This window comes from Pristis pectinata, chromosome 4, assembly GCF_009764475.1.
Source record: "Pristis pectinata isolate sPriPec2 chromosome 4, sPriPec2.1.pri, whole genome shotgun sequence".
NCBI lineage: Eukaryota > Metazoa > Chordata > Chondrichthyes > Rhinopristiformes > Pristidae > Pristis > Pristis pectinata.
In genome coordinates, this window is record NC_067408.1 from 91,175,675 (window position 1) to 91,196,585 (window position 20,911).

General features: G+C 40.3%; 1 protein-coding gene across 1 annotated transcript; it reads left to right on the top strand.

Annotated features, from left to right (window-relative positions):
- The first annotated feature begins 366 nt into the window (after positions 1 to 366).
- On the top strand, positions 367 to 20,566 carry trim45 (tripartite motif containing 45). The gene is made up of 6 exons (XM_052013833.1): positions 367 to 1,492; positions 1,786 to 2,522; positions 11,628 to 11,757; positions 13,453 to 13,564; positions 16,371 to 16,497; positions 18,405 to 20,566. Exons 1-6 carry the CDS (start codon positions 1,026 to 1,028, stop codon positions 18,551 to 18,553), a joined length of 1,722 nt encoding a protein of 573 aa, XP_051869793.1. The 5' UTR covers positions 367 to 1,025; the 3' UTR covers positions 18,554 to 20,566.
- The last annotated feature ends 345 nt before the right edge of the window (positions 20,567 to 20,911 follow it).

A 20,911-nucleotide genomic window follows, 5' to 3' on the forward strand; every position in this document is an offset into this window, starting at 1 on the left:
GTAAGCCTCACTGTTCCACTGAGTTGGGGTGGGGTAAGCTCCCAACTGAGACAGGGTCCAATTACTGGTCCATCGTTGCCCTGCCACTTCCTGTTTTTGTTTTTCCATTGTTGATATTTTCGGTGTTTTGAGTTTCTGCTAATAATGATTATTTTGTGAGCACACGTGATCGAGGACGGCGCTCCCGCTCAGTGGTCCTCCAAGCCAACGAAGGCAGCACTGACATACGCCATCGTTGGGGAGGAACCTCTCGTCTCAGAGAAAAAAAACACCGGCGGTAAGGGGGGGGGGTAATCCCGCCCCCTAGTCCTGATTGGCACCCTGAACCACATGCACGCTGCTGGTTGGCCTGTTGGACCGTCAATCACGCTTGAAGGCGACGAGTTTGGAATAGTTTGCGGTTTTTTGTTAGAAACCTCTCAGATTCGGCAAGTTCAGTGCAGGCGGGCGGTGTTCGGTGTTAATTCTGGCATCTGACCGCATCCCAAGTAGCTAAACAACACACAGCGGGGGAAGTCCAGTCGGGAAAGTCACGGGAAGTTGCTGGGGCGTAAGGGTGTGGTGGAGTGAATGTTGGGAATGGGTTGGGACTACAGACAAGGGAATGTGATTCACATTTAGTGTCGGGGAAAACCGCGAGTACATTTTGATGCTATGTGGCGAAATATACCTCAGCAGACCTCTGCCTATTAACGTTTAACAACAGTGATTTATAGATGTAGCACTCTTTTGACCTTTTTATAATTACCTGCAGCAGAATCCAGAGTAAAAGCGAATTAGCTTTTTCTGGACGGAGTAAATTCTAGAACTCTAATAATCTTCATTGGATATTGTGGTGGAAAATAGATCGTGTTAAAGCAGAAATATATTAGTGCCTCTGGAGCAATAAATAACGCTGAAATAGGCCAAGTGAAGACATATTACCTAAATGAATAATTGGGATGGTTATGGTATGTTTTTGAAGTACTGAGATTTTAGGAAATTGAATTTAGATTTTTGTAGATATTTGAGGGAATTTCCTAAAAATGTCAGTGAGCCAGGAAGGATTGGAGAGCAAGGCTTCTGCACTGTCCTTGAGTTCAGAATCTCCAAGGAGTTGTAGGACAAAGTGTTTGGTTTGTAGAAACTTTTACACCAATCCCAAACTCTTGCCTTGCCTGCACACCTTCTGCCTGGAGTGCTTAAGTGGGCTGGAACAATTCTCGGTTCCGCAGACTGGGAGAGAAGTCAGGTCAGGATGTGAGGGCTCATTGGTCTGCTCTGACTCTAGAGTCTGTATCCTGTGCCCAGCCTGTGATTGTGAGGTGTACGTACCCACAGCAGGAGTGCAAGGGCTGACCACTAACTACCTGATTCAGAACGAGGTTTTACTAGAGAGCTTGAAGAGACTCGACCACAAGTTAGTCTGTGATCTTTGTAACGATGGAGATGCTGAAAGAAGATGTCACGTTTGCTCAGCAAATCTCTGTGATTTTTGCTCTAAAGCTCACAGGTAAGTTCGTTTGAGTTGGTGATTGGTATTTTTTTTGGCTCACCTAGCATTCATCTTCAAAGTGTTGTTTGTGTGAACAGAACAATGATTCCAGTGGTCTATAACCTTGTAGGATAGGTACTGCAGTGGATGTCTCTTCGTTATAAAATTCCATGTTCTGGTACCATTCAGTTAAATGATAGGAAGCTATTTCAATCTGATGAAGCATGGTAATTTTATGATGAGATCAGTCTTATTAAAACTGTAATTAATTAGTTGCTCATAAAGTGTTTTGAAACTAATCCTTCCTTCAGGAGGCAGAGAGCGACTGCTAGTCACAACACAGTGGCCCTGAAGGATCTACAAAGTGGAACTGGGAGAATTGTTCAACCCATCATGTGCTGTGCTCATCCTTCAGAGGAACTGAGGCTGTTTTGTGAGACATGTGATTGTCTGGTCTGCAGAGATTGTTGTCTGGTGGGTCATCATGACCATAACTGTGACTTTATTGCCAATGTCATTAACAAACATGGAAATTCCATCAAGCAGCTTCTGAAGCAAACACAGCCACGTATTGGTGCTCTACAGGAGATAATGCAAAAGATTCACAGCTCTAGACAGATCCTAAAAGAGCAACTGGGCAAGATAACAGAAGAAATTAATAGTTTTACAGAGGACTACATCAGGGCACTAGAGAAACATCGGAACAGACTTTTGAAAGAGCTGGAAGAACTGAGAGTCCAGAAGGAGAACTCGCTCAATCTGCAGCAGATCCAGTTGGAACAGATCCTGGCAGATGTCAAGACGGGAGTAGATTTTACAGATAGCTTGTTGACCAATGGCTCTCATGGGGAAATCTTATTAACTAAGTGTGTGGTAGTCAACAGGTTGAAGCAACTGAATAAGATCAGTTACAGCACTCCCCCTGGAGAGGATGATTGGTTTTGGTTCCAGTCGCAGGAGAGAGCTGGCCAGTGTGATGGGTTTGAGGTGTTCGGAATCATTGCCATAAAAACTGTTGATCCCACCAAGTGCATCCTTCAGGGTGAAGGTAAGAGCAAAAGACAAACAGCTTTATAGGACTTGAATCACTCTAAAGTCTATCAGCTGGTTTTTCAACCTTGATGATTGGATGATGATGGATTTATCATTTGAGGAGAGTTTAATGAGAGGTGATCACACAAAATTCTTAAGGGGATTTTGGCAGTGGAGATGCACAGTTGATGTTCCCTGTTTGGGATCTCTAGAACTAAGGGGTCAGTCTCAAAATAAGTGGTTGGACATTCAAGATAGAGATGAAAAGAAATTTCTTCACCCAAAAGATGGTGAATTTTTATGGTTGTGGACGTTCAGTCATCGAGTATATTCAAGATAAAGATCCACCGACTTTTGGATATTAAGGGAATCAAGGGATATGGGGTTAGTGCAGGTTAGCAACACTAAGATAAAAGATCAACTATGATCTTATTGAATGGCAAAACAAGCACAAAGTGCCAAATGGCTTACTGTTTCCACATCTTGTGTTCTTATCATACCTATTGTGCTGTGAGTGATGTAGACATTCTTGCAGTCTCATTCAGACATTGACATGATCCAACAGGTTCCATTGGCTGCAGTTGGAGTGTTTCTTACTCTCTCACAAAACAGTATTGGTTATGACAAGGTCATGTTCAGATCCTCAATATTTGCTTGAAAATGTTGCCTCCTTTATTGGCTGATTCTTTCCACAGCTATAACCAGGCCTGAATATTTGCAGCATTCTGTTCTTATCATTCCTTAGTTCTTCCTCTTTATAGTTGTGCTGCTATTACAAACAAAAAGTTTCCACATTTATTCCATAATGCCAGACTGGACTTCTTAAACACTTCTGCTCACTGACTGCCTCTATATTGTCATACTGACAGCTTGTTTGAAGACCAATCTTGGATGTCAAAAACATTTTAATATCAGAAAGACCATTTTGACTACCCTGACTAAAAAGAGCTAATTTGGCATTAAATTCACATCTCTTCCTGGGCAGTATCTCAGATTAATGTAAACCGTTTATAACTTTGGCATCCTTCCACCTCTTGTGACAATGCTGGTCTTAGTCACTTCAAACAAAAATAAATGCACTGCTTCCAAACTCAAGCATACGTATATTCCTCTTGATGGGCTCATTTCCTCCACGTTCCATAATTACTAGTCTTCCTGCATTCTGCAGCATGTTTTCTGTCCACTCTAGGCCCTGCTAGCCCAACACCCTTCTTTGTCTTTATATCCCCCTTACTATTTATGTGCATCATTCTGTAATGTTGGAAAGTTATTTTCCATGGAAGTTTATTGGTAGTGTTCCAATGAATGTACTTATTATTTACACAGAATTAATGGTGGCCTTATCCTGAATTAATTTGTGCAGTTATTAAGTTATTGATTTTGATATTACTGATACTGTTTCTCGTTTGATATCAGCACATACTGATATTGTTTCTCATTTGATATCAAAATCAACAAGTTTCTTGCAAAAATCTGTTTAAAGGTACAACTTTTTTATGCCACTGCTCAAGATAAATAGCACTCCAGTTTTTTTTTAGCTGTAAACTTCCTTGCCTTATTTCATCCAAAGTATCAAATTAGGTGGGAATCCAGAAATTTGTATGCTCTGGTTAGAGATAATAATGTAAGTCAATGAGATGAGATATCTGGTCATTGATGCTAACACTGTGCACATTCCATCCTATGTGTTGATTGCTTTGTGAGTGTTGAATATGAGTGTTATGGACTCAGTGAAAGTCCCTTTAAGATAGAGAGTGTGTGTGTATGTGTGTGTGGGGCGTGCTTACGTCAATAGAAGATAAAGGACGTAATGACGTTGTTGAAGAAGTTAGAAGAAGAAAGAGAGAGAGAGAGAGAAGGGAGAGAGACACCAGCCTGCTTGTTTTCTCTATCGATGGATGAGAAACAATAACTGTGTTTGCCACTGAAATCCATGTATGGAAGTTGGAAGTAATCCGGTGGAGTTCACTTTGTTGCTGACCTGTAGAAGGAAACAGGTATTTGTGTGTGGACGACCACGGTTCGGATGCTTTTCGGGGTGAGGAAGTCACTACCGAGTAAACACTGAAGTGTCGTTTGGGTTCCATCGTGGAACATTTGGATTTCGTATGTACTCTCTCTATGTTTTTTCTACATCTACATCTTATCTTCAGACAACGGTGGTTGTTGAAGAAGCCCTTGCTCATGTTTCACCTTATGGCTTGCGGAACTGAACTTTAAGAACCATTCAGGAACTGGGAGTTTTGGACTTTGTCACACACACACACGAAGAGTTTAGTTTTGGGGTTAACGTTCGAGGTTTAACATTTTTGAATTCTAACATACTAACATTTTTACTTTTATTTTATGTATTATCATAAGTAGTGATTAATAAAATAGTTTTTAACACTGAATCATGCTCAGTGTGTTTCTTTTGTTGCTGGTTTGTGACAAAATTGGGGGCTCGTCCGGGATAGTTCCCAAGGTTAACGAGTGTCGTCTGGGATTGTTCCCCAGATTGACGAGATTTGTTCGGGATTCAATCCAAAGATTTTTGAGGAAGGTCTGATAAATTCTTTTTAATTGGCTTGTGTGTGTGGAAACCAGCAGCAATGGATATTAAGGCATTTTTGGAGTCACCAACCCAAAAGGGATTGGAGGTGGCGAAAAAGGATGATTTGATAAAGATTGCTACAAGGTTAAACCTTACAGAAGTAAAGCAGTCTATGAGAAAGGCAGATATTCAGAGATTGATAGCTGGCCATTATGTGGAAAAGAAGGTGTTTGAGAAGGAAGTGTTAAAACAGTTTCCTGGCAGTGAAATAGCAATTTCTGAGGCACAGATGCAGCTGGCAAAGATAGAGGCTGAATGAGAGCAAAAGAGATTAGAGGCCGAACGAGAACAAAATAAATTAGAAGCTGAACGAGAACAAAAGAGATTAGAGGCCGAACGAGAGCAAACCCAGTTAAAGATAGAGGCCGAGCGAGAGAAATTAGAGGCCGAACAAAAGATAACTCAGATGAAGATAGAGGCTGATCTAGCAATGAAGCAGATGGAGCTGGATAACGAGGAGAAAAAGAGGCAGCATGAGTTACAAATGAAGCGTAGGAGTTTGGAATCTGATTCTGAAGATGGTTTTTCAGCCAGCAGGGAGGTTCGATTAGTCCCTCCTTTTGAAGAAGATCAGGTTGATCAGTATTTCCAACATTTTGAAAAGGTTGCTGTGAGTTCAAACTGGCCAAGGAAAGGATGGGCTCTTATGGTACAGAGTGTGATTAAAGGTAAAGCTCAAAAAGCTTATTCTGCTTTGTCTGTTGAGGATGCAGCTGATTATACCAAGGTAAAACAAGCTATTTTGAAGGCCTATGAATTGGTCCCTGAGGCTTATAGACAAAAATTCAGAGACTTGAGGAAATCTGCAGATCAGACTTATATGGAATTTGCCAATGGAAAGAGAATATGTTTTGAACGATGGTGCCTGGCTAAAAATGTAGATGGGGATTATGATAAATTGACAGAATTGATACTAGTGGAAGACTTTAAAAGATGTGTTCCAGCTGAATTAACAACATATTTAAATGAAAAGGCAGTGGAAACTTTACAAGAAACTGCTAGGTTGGCAGATGATTATGCTTTAACCCATAAATCCAAATGGGGACAACCTAAAACCTTTCAAAAGAGTTACAAGGACAATCCAGGTAAACCAGAGATTAAATTGGGAGGTAATCAAAAAGGAAAAGATGAAAAGAAGCCAGGGCTGGAGAAACCTGTTGAGCGTACTTGTTATTACTGTAGGAAACCTGGCCACGTGATATCTAATTGTGCCCTTTTGAAGAAAAAGAAGGAAGCTGGGCCCAATGCTTGTTTTCAGGCAATTAAAAATCAAAAAGGTTTAGGAGATGCTGTTAAAGACCAGTCCTTGCAAGAGGGAAAAGCGGAAAAGTTGGAGGAGGTGAGAAAAGAATTCCGTTCGTATGTATCAGAGGGTTTTGTTTCACTGAATGATGAGTCACCCCAGGTGCCAGTGAAAATTCTTAGAGATACTGGGGCTAGTCAATCTCTCTTGCTGGACAGTGTTTTAAATTTTGGTGAAGAAAGTGACACTGGTGAAGTAAATCTAGTACGAGGCGTTACAGGTGAGACCATGTCTGTCCCTTTTCACAAGGTGATTTTAAAGTCAAAGTTCGTAGAAGGACCAGTCGAGATAGGGATAAGACCTAGTTTGCCAGTGGAAGGAGTTTCTTTGTTATTGGGAAATGACCTTGCAAATGGAGAAAGTGATCCTGTGGTACGGTTAACAACCAAACCAAGGATTGATGAGTCTGAGGATGATCCAGATGTTTACCCATCATGTGCGGTGACTCGAGCTAGAGCTAGAGAATCAGCCAAGACAGACAGTCCGGTGCAGTCTGATGTAGTTCCTTGTGACAGTCCTAAACAGGAAGAAAATTATGATGCCTTATCTGAGACTTTTCTGTCTTCACTGGAGGATCAACATCCTTATAGTGAGCCTGAATTTAAAGATTTGTCTTTGTCAAGGAAGGATTTTATGGTGGAACAGACAAAGGACCCTGAGTTGACAGAATTGAAAGAAAAAGCACTCTCATGTGAGGAGATTGAAAAGGTGCCAACTGGATACTATGTCAAAAATGGAGTGTTAATGAGGAAATGGAGACCTCCTCATGTTCCTGTTAATGAGGAATGGGAAGTTATTCATCAGGTTGTTGTTCCAAAAGTTTATAGGGATGAGATTTTAAACCTGGCCCATAGTATGCCTTTGGGTGGTCATTTTGGTGTGAATAAAACTGTAGGGAAGATCTTGAAACAATTCTATTGGCCTGGTTTGAGAAAAGATGTGGTGATGTTTTGTCGAACCTGCCACACATGTCAGATGGTAGGTAAACCAAATCAAAAACCCCCTGTGGCTCCTTTGAAACCAATTCCTGCTTTTGGTGAACCCTTTTCGAAGGTGATTGTGGACTGTGTTGGCCCATTACCAAAGTCTAAGACTGGAAATCAGTATTTGTTAACCATCATGTGTGCCACTTCTAGATTTCCAGAGGCAATACCCCTTAGAAATATTAAGGCCAAGACGGTGTCAAAGGCTCTTGTAAAATTTTTTACCTTGTTTGGTTTGCCAAAAGAAATCCAATCTGATCAAGGTAGTAATTTTATGTCAAAAATTTTTCAACAAATAGTCTATGAGCTGGGAGCAAAGCAGATTGTATCATCTGCATATCACCCAGAATCTCAAGGAGCTCTGGAGAGATTTCATTCTACTCTCAAAAATATGCTGAAGACTTATTGCTTTGAAAACACCAAGGATTGGGACGAAGGTATCCATTTACTTTTGTTTGCCGTTAGAGAATCGATCCAGGAGTCAATAGGATTTAGTCCGTTTGAGCTTGTGTTTGGACATAGGGTGAGAGGACCTTTGGAGTTGTTAAGAGAGCAATGGGTTAATGAGGAAGTTCACTTGAGTCTGTTGGACTATGTCCAAAAATTTAAAACTCGGTTGGAGAGAGTCTGCCAGCTAGCGAGAGAGAATCTGAAAACAAGCCAGATAAGAATGAAGACATATTTTGATAGACGTGCTCGGCCTAGGACATTCGCAGTGGGGCAAAAGGTGTTGGTATTTTTCCCTAGCCAAAATAATCCCTTGCAATCTCGTTTTTCTGGACCCTATGTTATTGAATCTCGAGTGACTGATCTAACATATATAATCAAAACACCAGATAGACGCAAGAAAACACAACTCTGTCATGTAAACATGCTAAAACCTTATTATGAGAGGGATTCAGTTGTGGCCTTGCTGGATGGTGTAAAGGTTGTTTCTAGAATGCCTGATGTTGATGTTGAGGAAGGCCAATTTAGACCAAATATTGTTCCATCGAAACTAAAAAACCAAGATATCCTGGAGAACCTTGAAACGAAGTTGGATCATTTACAAGTTTCACAAAAACAACAGATGAGAGAATTAATTTTAAAATTTAAAAATTTGTTCCCAGATGTTCCAAACAGAACATCGATAATTACCCATGATGTTGATGTTGGGGATGCAAAACCAATCAAACAACACCCATATCGAATGAATGTGGAAAAAAGTAAACTTGTTGATCAGGAAATAAAATACATGTTGGAAAATGATATTATTAGACATTCTACTTCAAATTGGAGTTCGCCCTGTGTTATTGTACCTAAAACTGATGGAACTGTTAGATTTTGCACAGATTACAGGAAAGTGAATGCTGTAACAAAGTCAGATGCCTACCCTATTCCTAGGGTGGATGATTGCATAGACAGAGTGGGAAAGGCAAAATTTCTTACAAAGATTGACCTATTAAAAGGGTACTGGTGTGTTCCATTAACAGATAGAGGAAGGGAAATTTCAGCCTTTGTAACCCCTTCTGGATTGTATGAATACAATGTTTTGCCATTTGGAATGAAAAATGCTCCGGCAACATTTCAAAGAATGATTAATTCAGTGATTCATGGGTTAAAACATACAGATGCCTACATTGACGACTTAGTGACTGGGAATGATACATGGGAGGATCACATCTCTGCGTTAGAAAGGTTGTTTGAAAGACTTTCCAAGGCTAACCTTACAGTTAACTTGGCTAAAAGTGAATTTGGCCATGCCACTGTGACGTATCTTGGTTATGTTGTAGGTCAAGGCAAGCAAGCTCCTGTTCAGGCAAAAGTTCAAGCAATATCTGAGTTCCCTATTCCCACAGGTACGAGGACTGTTAGAAGATTTTTGGGAATGGTTGGATATTATCGAAAATTTTGTAAAAATTTTGCTGATATTGCTCTTCCCCTAACTAATCTTCTGAAGAAGGGAGTAAAGTTTGTTTGGACAGATTCTTGTCAAGAAGCATTTAAGAAGCTGAAAGCCATTTTATGCTACCATCCTGTGCTCAGAACACCTGACTTTGAAAAGCCATTTTCATTAGCAGTAAATGCCAGTGATGAAGCTGCAGGAGCTGTGTTGTTGCAGAAGGGTGACCTTGATGATATTGACCATCCTGTAGCTTACTTTTCAAAGAAATTTAATGAGCATCAAAAGAATTATTCCACCATAGAGAAAGAATTACTGTCGCTTGTTTTAGCCTTGCAACATTTCAGTGTATATGTTTGCACCGCTCAGAAACCATTGACTGTGTATACAGATCATAACCCATTGGTGTTTCTGAGCCGAGTCAAAAACAAGAACAGAAGGCTGTTAAACTGGAGTTTAATTTTGCAAGAGTTTGATCTCATAACTCACATTAAAGGCAAAGATAATGTGATTGCTGATTGTCTTTCCCGATGTTAAATGGGAAACATGTATCTATACTAATCTGATAGTCTGTAGTTGTGTAGCGTGATAATTATTAACATTACTAACTCTATGCGCGGTTAAAATTTTCTTGGGAAAATTTTTTTTTTAGGTGGGAGGTGTTGTGGACTCAGTGAAAGTCCCTTTAAGATAGAGAGTGTGTGTGTATGTGTGTGTGGGGCGTGCTTACGTCAATAGAAGATAAAGGACGTAATGACGTTGTTGAAGAAGTTAGAAGAAGAAAGAGAGAGAGAGAGAGAAGGGAGAGAGACACCAGCCTGCTTGTTTTCTCTATCGATGGATGAGAAACAATAACTGTGTTTGCCACTGAAATCCATGTATGGAAGTTGGAAGTAATCCGGTGGAGTTCACTTTGTTGCTGACCTGTAGAAGGAAACAGGTATTTGTGTGTGGACGACCACGGTTCGGATGCTTTTCGGGGTGAGGAAGTCACTACCGAGTAAACACTGAAGTGTCGTTTGGGTTCCATCGTGGAACATTTGGATTTCGTATGTACTCTCTCTATGTTTTTCTACATCTACATCTTATCTTCAGACAACGGTGGTTGTTGAAGAAGCCCTTGCTCATGTTTCACCTTATGGCTTGCGGAACTGAACTTTAAGAACCATTCAGGAACTGGGAGTTTTGGACTTTGTCACACACACACACGAAGAGTTTAGTTTTGGGGTTAACGTTCGAGGTTTAACATTTTTGAATTCTAACATACTAACATTTTTACTTTTATTTTACGTATTATCATAAGTAGTGATTAATAAAATAGTTTTTAACACTGAATCATGCTCAGTGTGTTTCTTTTGTTGCTGGTTTGTGACAATGAGGGCTTGGGAAAACATTTTAAAAGGTGAATTGAACTCTTGCATGTTGCTTCCCATAATTTTATTTTGCTATTTATTGTGGTGGAGCAGAAGTTGGGTACTTCCCTGCTAGACAAATGAGAGACTATTTGTCTCTTGCGGTCTCTGTTCATCTCAGTGGCACAGTGTATTGGGGAATGGAATAAATGGTTCTGCTTGGGAAATTGAGCTGCCTGTGGGAGGGCAGAAACAGAGTTGCATTATTTTTGGTTCAAATAACTGCCTTTTTAAGCAAAGTCACCAAATGCTTTTTAAGTTCCTTTTAATGCCTGTTGCCTTGCAAGATGAATCTCCTGGTTTTTGCTGGCCAATGTACTGACACCACTGTTCGCAACACCTCCCAGAGAGAGTGTGGGCTGTTTAGTGGCTGGAATCAAACTTGCTTCACACTGTGCATGAAGTTACACTAATGCAATTATGATATCTCATTGTATATCTTAAGTAGTGAGAACAAGTGGTTTAGAGTTGGGCATTCCTGTAAAGTCACATGATTAATTGTATCAACACACGCAAAATGCTGGAGGAACTCAGCAGGTCAAGCAGCGTCTTTGGAGGGAAATGGACAATTGACATTTCGGGTCGAGACCCTTCATCAGAACTGGAAAGGAAGAGGGTGGAAGCCAGAATGTCGGGGGAGGGGGAGAAGCACAGGCTGGCAGGTGAGTCCAGGTGAGACGGGGATGGTAGGTGGGGATGAAGGGGAGTGATACAAGAAGCTGAGAGGTGATAGGGTAGAAGAGGCAAAGGGCTGAAGAAGGACTCTGTTCGGAGAGGACAGTAGACCATGGAATGAAGGGAAGGAGGTGGGGAACAGATGGGCAGGTCATGAGGTGGGGGGGGGGATGGGAAAGAGAAGTGGTGAGGGGGCCACAGGAATGAGGGAACATAAGGGGGACAGGATTAATTGTATTTTGTGTAACTTATTTCCAATTTGCTCTCATTCAGGGCTCCAAGTAGCTCAACAAGACCAACCAAGTGCCTTCATACTGGTCTGTAATGACCAATCAGGGAAGCAGATGGGAAGGGGAAGTGAATCTGTTCGGGTCAGCATCTTCAACAAGAATAAAAAAGAATGGTGGGTAACTTGCAAGAAAGTGAACAGGAAGGTAAACTAACCTCTAACATAGTGTAGGTGTCTTGCTATGTAAAGCAGTTTAAGAGTGGGGGAGTAATTAATTAGTGCAACTTCCATTCCTGCATGTGAGTTGTTAATTTGACTCTGTAGTTTGATTTTGTATTTGGAATGGTTAAGTTGCTAGACCTATACCACTATGGTAACTGTTGAATTTAAATTCAGTTAATAATTTGGAATTTGAAAAAAAAAGTTAGGCACTAATAATGATGGTTACAGAAGTACTGGATTATCGCAAAGCCCATCAGGTTCACTAATGTCCTTCAGGAGAGGAAATCTGTCATAGAGTTGTATGGCATGGAAACGCCCTTCGGCTCAACTCATCCATGCCGACCAAGATGCCTATCTACGCTAATCCCATTTGCCTGCATTTGGCCCATATCCCTCTAATCCTTCCCTATCCATGTATCTGTGTCCAAATGTCTTTTAAACACTGTAATTGTCCCTGCCTCTACCACCTTGTTCCCACCTCCTCTGGCCAATGAATGACTCCAAAGCCACCATCGTAGCTTACTCTGAAACACCTAGTGTAATGGCATAGAGACGCTCAGTCCCAGTCAGGACTCTAAGGAAAAATGAACAAGTCCCTCTTATACTTTAAGACTGTTATTTTGTTAACTGTCCAGAAGGAAAAAAAAATCATTTCCAAATCTTTTGAAATGTATCTTACAGATGCTTTATAGAGTCAAACATCTAATTATTAAATTTTTTATGGAAAATCTGAATTCTGTTTGTATCTATGTGTATTCTTTCTGATTTTCTAATAGAATTGAGGACACTTCAGAATAAGAGTCTGAGATTGCCCCATCATTATATCAGCAAGATATTGTGAATTTTTGTGCACATATTGTTCTTTATTGGTGGACTGTGTTGGGATCAGCTGCCGATCAACCTCCTTCAGTGGTTTACAGTGGCACCATTTGCTTGGCTGAATTTGGAACAGACTTTATGTTGATTATTTGTGTTGTACATTATAATTAAATGTATCCAAGTTTCAAGCCCTCCAACTAACTCTTTGAAAATTGTTATCTTTTTTACCTAGATTTACCTATCCCAACGTCAGAGAGAAACTCTTATGATATTTCTGAATCTTTTGAAAACAGTCAATTTACATGTAGTTGAAATACTTCTGTCAAACAAAAAATTCTGACTTCATTGTTGTCTGTTTTGTAGTAGCATGATACTGCTTATCTTCTTAAATGTTTTCCTTGTGCTATAATTAACAGACTATTTCCCTTCATTTACTGTACTAATCACTAAAGTTGTACTTTCCTTACTTGGGTTCAGTTTTATCCATGCCACTTTTCTCCTTGATAAAATAATTCTTGTAGCTAGCACTTGATACTCAGTGCAGGAAATAATATTAAAGTCAATTCCAATACTCGCATTTCACGGTGGGGTCAGTGGACTTGAATTACATTATAGTATTTAAGATGGAAGATTTCTATGTTTTGTAGTGGTTGTCTTCATCAACATCTGACTGAAAATGTAACAGTATTCATGCTCATTCTTATATCTGCTTACATCAGAGGGTGTATTTTTATTTTTTTTTAACGAGATACACCTCAACAGGAATTCATTGCTTCACTGAAAATATTTACTCTGAATGTGCTGGTCTTCTGTTATTTCAATCAACAGTATCAAGACAACACTGCAAGATAATCATGATGGAACTTACCGAATTACGTATACACCCCGGACATCAGGCTCATATGTGGCATGGGTCTGTGTGAATGGACAGCATGTGCAGGTGAGTGAAGATTAGTATAAATGATGGATACAAAGGTTGTGAATTCTCTTGATGTTGCATCAAACCACTTGCATTCTGCTTTGGGAGACTGGATTTGGATACAAGCTAATTATAAATGATTCCTCTTGTCCTAAAATGAGATGCCTCTTGCTCCCGACCATCACATTACGTACACGTCCAAAGTGCATGCACTAATTACAGAATAATGTACACCAGACATTGGAATTTACAGGAGTGTTATTTTGAACTTGATCCTATCAAAACAACCACATCATTGCACAATTTCACAGCAGTGAGGGGGAGAAAAGGAAGTTAGACTGCTCCTTCAAGAAAAAAGGCAGCTAGTGTTACTGCTTCTCTCGTTCTGAAAAAATGTATTAATTTTTATACTTCTGCATAACTCAATAACTTGAAATGTCTTGGAACCTCCCTCTAAGAATATCCTGCTTTTTATCCTTCCAAGCATCAATTTTCTGAGCTGTTGCGGATTGACTCAAAAATTGTTCTTGTGTGAATCTGCTTAGGGCAGAAAATATACACTTTGTTAATTTGTAGAAAAAGTCGATGAGTGAATAAGTGCTGTTGCTATACTATTCACTTAGTATTATTATGCCATTATGGTTGATGAAGCCCTCTCTCATACTTGCTTCATTTCTCAGACTTTGCTGTCACCCCATCTCCTTCCAAACTGAACAGAAATGGAGTTCCCCTGGTTCCCACCTTTCACCCTACCAGCCTCTGCATCCAGCACATCATCCTTCATCAATTCCACCAGCTGCAGCGAGATCCTACCACTAGCCAAATCTTTTCTACTTCACGCCTTTCCGCCTTCCGCAGGGATCATTCCCTCCGTGACTCCTTGGTCTGCTCACTCGTCCTCGCCTACCCCTCTCTGACCCCTGGCACTTTCCTCTGCAACCATAAGAGGTACCACAGAAGTTCTTGCACTTCCTCCCTCCCCACCATCCAGGGACCTAAATAGCCCTTCCAGCTGAGGCAAAGATTCACGTGCACCTCCTCCAACCTTGTCTGCTGCATTTGGTGCTCCCGATGTGTCCTCCCCTACGTCAGCGAGTCCAAGCGCGGACTAGGCAATCAATTTGCAGAGCACCTGCACTCCTGTCTGTAATGGCCATCTCAAGCTCCCAGTTGCATGCTAATTCAACTCCCCTTCCCATTTCCACACCGAGCTATCCGTCCTTGGCCGCCTTTACTGCGAGGGTGAGGCCCAATGCAAACTAGAGCAATGCCTCGTATTCCGCTTGGGTAGTCTACAACGCAATGGAATGAACGTTGAATTTTACAATTTCAGGTAACCTGTTTCTCACCCCCCCCCCCCCCCCGCCCCAGCTGTTGATCCATCTCCAATCCTCCCATTTTTGTCTCGTTCCCCTTTCTTATTCCAATCACCTACTACCCACTCATTTTACCCATCAGATCGCCCTCCTCCCCCCATTTGGTTCCATTACATACTTGCCACCTAATGATTCCCATTATCGCCTTTCTTACTTATCAGATAGCTGTCTCCACCCTCACCCTCACCCTCCCCTCCCCCCACTTGGCTCCATCTCCATTTCTAATGCACGGAATAAACATGATCCATCCACTTACTATCCCACCAGCCTTGCAATCAATCAGTCAGTCAATCAACAAACCAATGGAAGGCATCAGCCACAGTGCTTTGAAGTATCCCTCATTCAGTAATAACCCTCAGCACTAATGTTCAATTGGGCTCTGCCAGGACCTCTTGACTCCAAAGCTCAGAATAAACAAACTCAGAAGAAGAAAAAAAACAGTGGTGGTGGGGGAGGAATTCCAAGATAGAGGTGTGCTTGACATAATGACAGAATCAGACTGAGTTTTACTAGGACTAAGGAGAGGAACAAAGGAGGTGATTGTTCTGTCGTTGGTAAGTCATCTCAACCCAAGGACATTGCTGCAAGACATTCCATAATTATATGGTGTTCATTTCCATTCAAGATATGTCAGATTATGAAGCAGCTCAAACCCAGATGCAGTAAGATCTAGGTTTGGATTCAGCATCAGACTTCGAATGATAGGTATCAAGTATTAGGCGATGATTAGCTCCAAAAAATGATTGTAGTCACTTCACCTTGACATTCATTGCAATTATAGTTATTTAATTTTTGGATAATTTGGATATATCACCGTTTATCAATAACAACTAGAGCAGCCACACAAATATATCTTCCTAAGGAGAAGATTCTGCACCAAGTGATATATCACGTGACTTCCCAAACCCTTTCCATCATGTACAAGGCATGCCGGGAATATTCTGTATGTACCAGGATGAATGCAGCTCCAACAACACTTGAAGCTTGACATCATCCACAACAAAGCTGACACCTTCCATTCTTCAACATGATCACATCTAGAAGACTTGCTACAAAAGCTTGCAAAACTTTGGCAGCTCCTTGAAAGGACAGAAGCAGCAGGTACACGGAACACGACCACTACCTACTGCAAGTTCACCTCGAAGTTCCTTTGCACTATCCTGTCCTGGAAATATTTTACCATTTGTTCATTGTTGCTGGAGAAAAAAAATTCCAGTAACTCTATGTAATGACACTGTAGATACCTTCAGCACAGACTACAGTAATTCAAGAACATGGCATATCTCCATCTTAAGTCAATGAATTACACCTTTTCCATCATTGCCTATTTCCTATGAATTAATCAAAAATGCCTCCATTTCATGTTTTGCTACTATATATTTGCAGCGTAAAAATATTTTTTTTTAGTGGGACATATAATGTAACTTTAATAGAGTGTTTTTGTCTTCTAGGGTTCTCCATTCACCATAACAGTAGAAAGCAGATTTCGTGAGCATGTTGGTATATTCCACTGCTGCACATTCTGTTCCAGTGGTGGACAAAAAGATGTCCGTTGTGGCTGCAAAGGGACAATGCCAGGTGAGCTTAATAAAATGCCTCTCCTGTATAATGGCCTCATCAACATTAATTTTTTTGGCATAGATAATGATTTGCAACTACTTGTAAGATTTAAAGGCTGGGTAATAGTGAGTAAACAAGCCCAGTGGCCAAAATTTAACAATGATCTGCAAATATTGATTTTCAAATATTTAAAGTATGACAGGACTTGACTTGCTCACTACTCTGGACAGTCTATTAAAATAATTTAAATTAGTAAGTACTATAAGTTTAGAAATCCAATATGCTTTCTATTTTAATACATAAAAAACAGAAAATTCAGGAGGTCAGCAGGTCAAGCTGCACCTGTGGAAAGAGAAACACAATTAATGTCTTAGGATGAAGACCCTTTATCAGAGTTGATTGATAGGTTAATGAGGGAAGTTTTTGTTTTTGAGGGAACATGCGTCAGGCTGCTGTTCATCGATTACAGCTCTGCGTTCAACACCATCATCCCTTCAGTACTAATCAACAAGCTTCAAAACCTGTCCTCTGTACCTCCCTCTGCAACTGGATCCTTGACTTCCTTATCGAGATACCACAGTCAGTCCGTATTGGTAGTAACATTTCCTCCTCGGTGGCAATCAACATAGGCACACCTCAAGGATGCGTGGTTAGCCCACTGCTCTACTCTCTTCTACACTCATGACTCTGTGGCTAGGCACAGCTCAAACGCCATCTTTTAACTCGCGATGACGCCACTGTTGTTGGCAGAATCTCAGATGGCGATGAGGAGGCTTACAGGAGTGAAAGAGATTGGCTGGCTGAGTGGTATCGCAACAACAACCTCGCACTCAACATAAGCAAGACCAAGGAATTGATTGTGGACTTCAGGCAGGGGAAGTCGGGAGAACACACACCAGTCTTCAATGAGGGGTCACCGGTGGAAAGGGTGAGCAGCTTCGAGATCTTGGGCATTGACATCTCAGAGGACCTATCTGGTCCCAACACATTGATGCATTCACGAAGAAGGCACGCCAGTGGCTCTACTTCATTAGGAGTTTGGGGAGATTTGGTATGTCACCAAAGACTCTTGCAAATTTCTACAGATGAACGGTGGAGAGCATTCTGACTGGTTGCATCACCGCCTGGTAGGGAGACTCCAATGTGCAGGATCGAAAGAAGCCGCAGAGGGTTGTAGACTCAGCCGGCTCCTTCACGGGCACAACCCTACCAACCATTGAGGACATCCTCAAGAAGGCAGCATCCGTCATTAAAGACACTCACCATCCAGGACATGCCCTCTTCACGTTACTACCATTGGGGAGGAGGTACAGGAGCCTGAAAACCCATTCTCAATGTTTCAGGAACAGCTTCTTCCCCTCTGCCATCAGATTTCTGAACAGTCCATGAACAGTACCTTTATTCTTCTTCTTTTGCACTATTTATTTATTTTTGTAACTGACAGTAATTTTTCTGTCTTTGTCTTGCACTGTACTGCTGCTGCAAAACAACAAATTTCACAACATGTGTCAGTGATAATAAACCCCATTCTGATTCTGTTTTCTGATTTTATTACAGATTTCCAGCATCTGCGGTTCCTTTTGATTTTCATGCTTTCTTTCCCTTCTCTTTGTTTCTCACAAGCATGACCATCATGTCAAAGAGGCGTTATTAGGTTTAGAAATTCTGTGAACATCTTTAAGTGTTCAGCATTGGCGCATAGATCGGCTTGAGTTATATCTCTATTTTACTTCATTAAGCAAACCAAGGAACAACTCAAGGAGACCAGATGATAGGAGTGAGCTATATTGAGTATAAAAGATTTTATCGAAGGCAAAAGTGGATGTTGTGTGAAAATGTTCTTCTGACATGGCTTTACATGAAGCTTACTGGCATTAATCTGTCTACACTACTGTGAAATCTTTCTCTTTGCCTTTGATTGATAGGTGGGTTCCAAGGCTGTGGACATGGACACAAAACCCATCCTGGCCAACCGCACTGGTCCTGTTGTGGAAATCTGAGCAAGAATTCGGAATGTTCTGCAGCCCTAAATGGTAGCTTGTACCAGAACCTGGTTAGGACTGTTGCTCTGTAGCAATCAAAAACAAGGGAACTGCAATCCCAAGACTGCTTTATAGTATACATAGCAGTGAGGAAATGCCTGTTCAACCAACTTCATTAATTCTTAACAGAAATTTTTTTCTAAGGTTTTGTTGCCTGGTATAGTTTTCCACTCGAGATGATGACTAAAATAGAAATGTTCTGATCAGGTTAGTACTGGTTAACTTGTTGCCCGTGTTCTATGGCAACACTCCAGACAGATAGTGTCTGAGGCAGACTACTCAAACTTTCTTTATTTGTCTCCTTAATACACAAGCATTCTCACTAATAACACTTAAGACTACTAAAAGCAATTACTGGAACAAGTTAGTTGGGATATTACCTGTACATGGTGACTGGCTTGATACACCAGGTCCTTGTACCAGACATAGGGGCTTTCTCTTGACTTTTGACAGTTGGTCTCTCTCATGTCCTAGACACAGAGAACTCTGTCTTAACAATGGATTGGTCTCCATGGAGATGTTGCACCAGTGTGCACTTTCTGTCCCTCCTTGTATCCTCCTTGGAGTTGTTTATCCACTTGATGAGTTTAGCCCTTGCTTGATCATTTTCAGTCTGGATGTCATTAATCAGTTCAGCGGGTAACTTAGCAGCACCAAATGTCTTCATCTATCTGTCCACTGATGTGATCATTGGATTGTTTCTCCAATTGTCTTGTCAGTCCACTGACATATATTGCTCCTTAATCTTGTGGTTTTCCTTCACAAGCTGTTTTGTGCTATTTGCAAAATTGCCTTCCCAGCTCCATGGGGTAAACTCGCTTCTACGAGTCCAGAACTGGGCACAACCCCTCGATCCATAATTCCGTCTTCTAGAAGTCCCTGGCTACTTCCTTGGGAAATTTTCAAAATTTAGTGAAAACAAAGAACTGAATGTTAAATGTTCTCTGAGCCATTGTTGTGCAATGAATAATTAAAGAGCTGCAAGGGGGAATAAGATTCAAAATTTTGTTTTGAGTTTTCACAAATATAAAGTGAAAAAAGGGATCCTTTAAATTGTAGGAGAGAAAGCTTTATAACACTATCATGCAGGAAAAGCAATTTCATGACAAATAGAGATGGGATCATCAAAACTAAATATAATCTTTAAAGAGATTAGTGTTAATTGCCATGTGAGTTTGAGCTACAGTCTTTTGTCTTCATAAAAAGGAAAAGCTGATTCATTTGAAATAAGAATTATTATTTCATCCTGATATTTTTCCATTAAAGTTGTGCTTGTACATTAATATAGAGATGAAGGAAAGGACCGTGTGAAATGGAATTGATTACGTAGCCTTTGTAGGCAACAAATACAAAATGTTTTAGCTTCTCTTGTACACAATAAGATTTAGATTTGTTTGATAGATACATTCATGTTTGGCCCCTATATTTCCATTTATTTAATATCGATTGATATTTAAAGGCTGTGTAGTTCATTCTCAGTAACCTCACAACTTAAATCAGAATTTAAAAAATCAATTTATAAATTTCAAATAATCATGTAAGACGATATGGTATCTTTTTGTAAAGCTAATTTTGTGCCAACTTGCAGTACTTATCAAAACTTGGACCTGGCACATTAACAATATGTGAATCATTTAATTTCAAATTGGTTCATTCTGAAATCTAATTTACAGTAGTTTGCCATATCCCAGCTTAGGGGTCAGATGTTTGTTAAAGTTAGTGAAGTATGGATGTTAGTCCTTTGGTATCCCTCCCTTTCCACCTTTTGTGCTTCACCTCTCACAGGGAATAAATGATCTTTTTAAAGAGTAGATGTTCTTAGTCTGGTCGAATCTTACATGATGTGTGGATTCAGTAAATTTTACATATTCCAATACTGTGGTTTGTGTGTAACATACAATAATAATTCACTCATTTGATTTATTAACATATTTAATTATGAAGTAATATACTGCTTAGACATTTACTTTATGACCTAGCTTAAATTTGCAGAGTATTTTGATCAATCAAAACAGTGGACCAATAAAAATGATTGGTTCTTTCCAGACTGATGTAATTTTGTGCATTGCATTATAGTATTAAACCTTTGTTTACTTACTGGTATTTTTCTCTGTATTAGTATTTTAAGGGATTCTTTAATGACTATGATGTCACCTGATGTTAAAATGCTTAAAGAAAAAGGCCCAATGCAGAAATTTAAAGCTAACCTATTTGAGAAAATTTAGTTCAAAGAATGAATAACCTTTATACTTATTTCTGGACTCAGTTGTATCTAACATATAACATGTCCCTTTGTGGAAATAGATGTGTCATTTTTCAAGAAATGTGCACAGCTACCAGCATTTTTGGAAGGGGTCAGTCTTAACTGACTCACATCAAATCCACTCCTG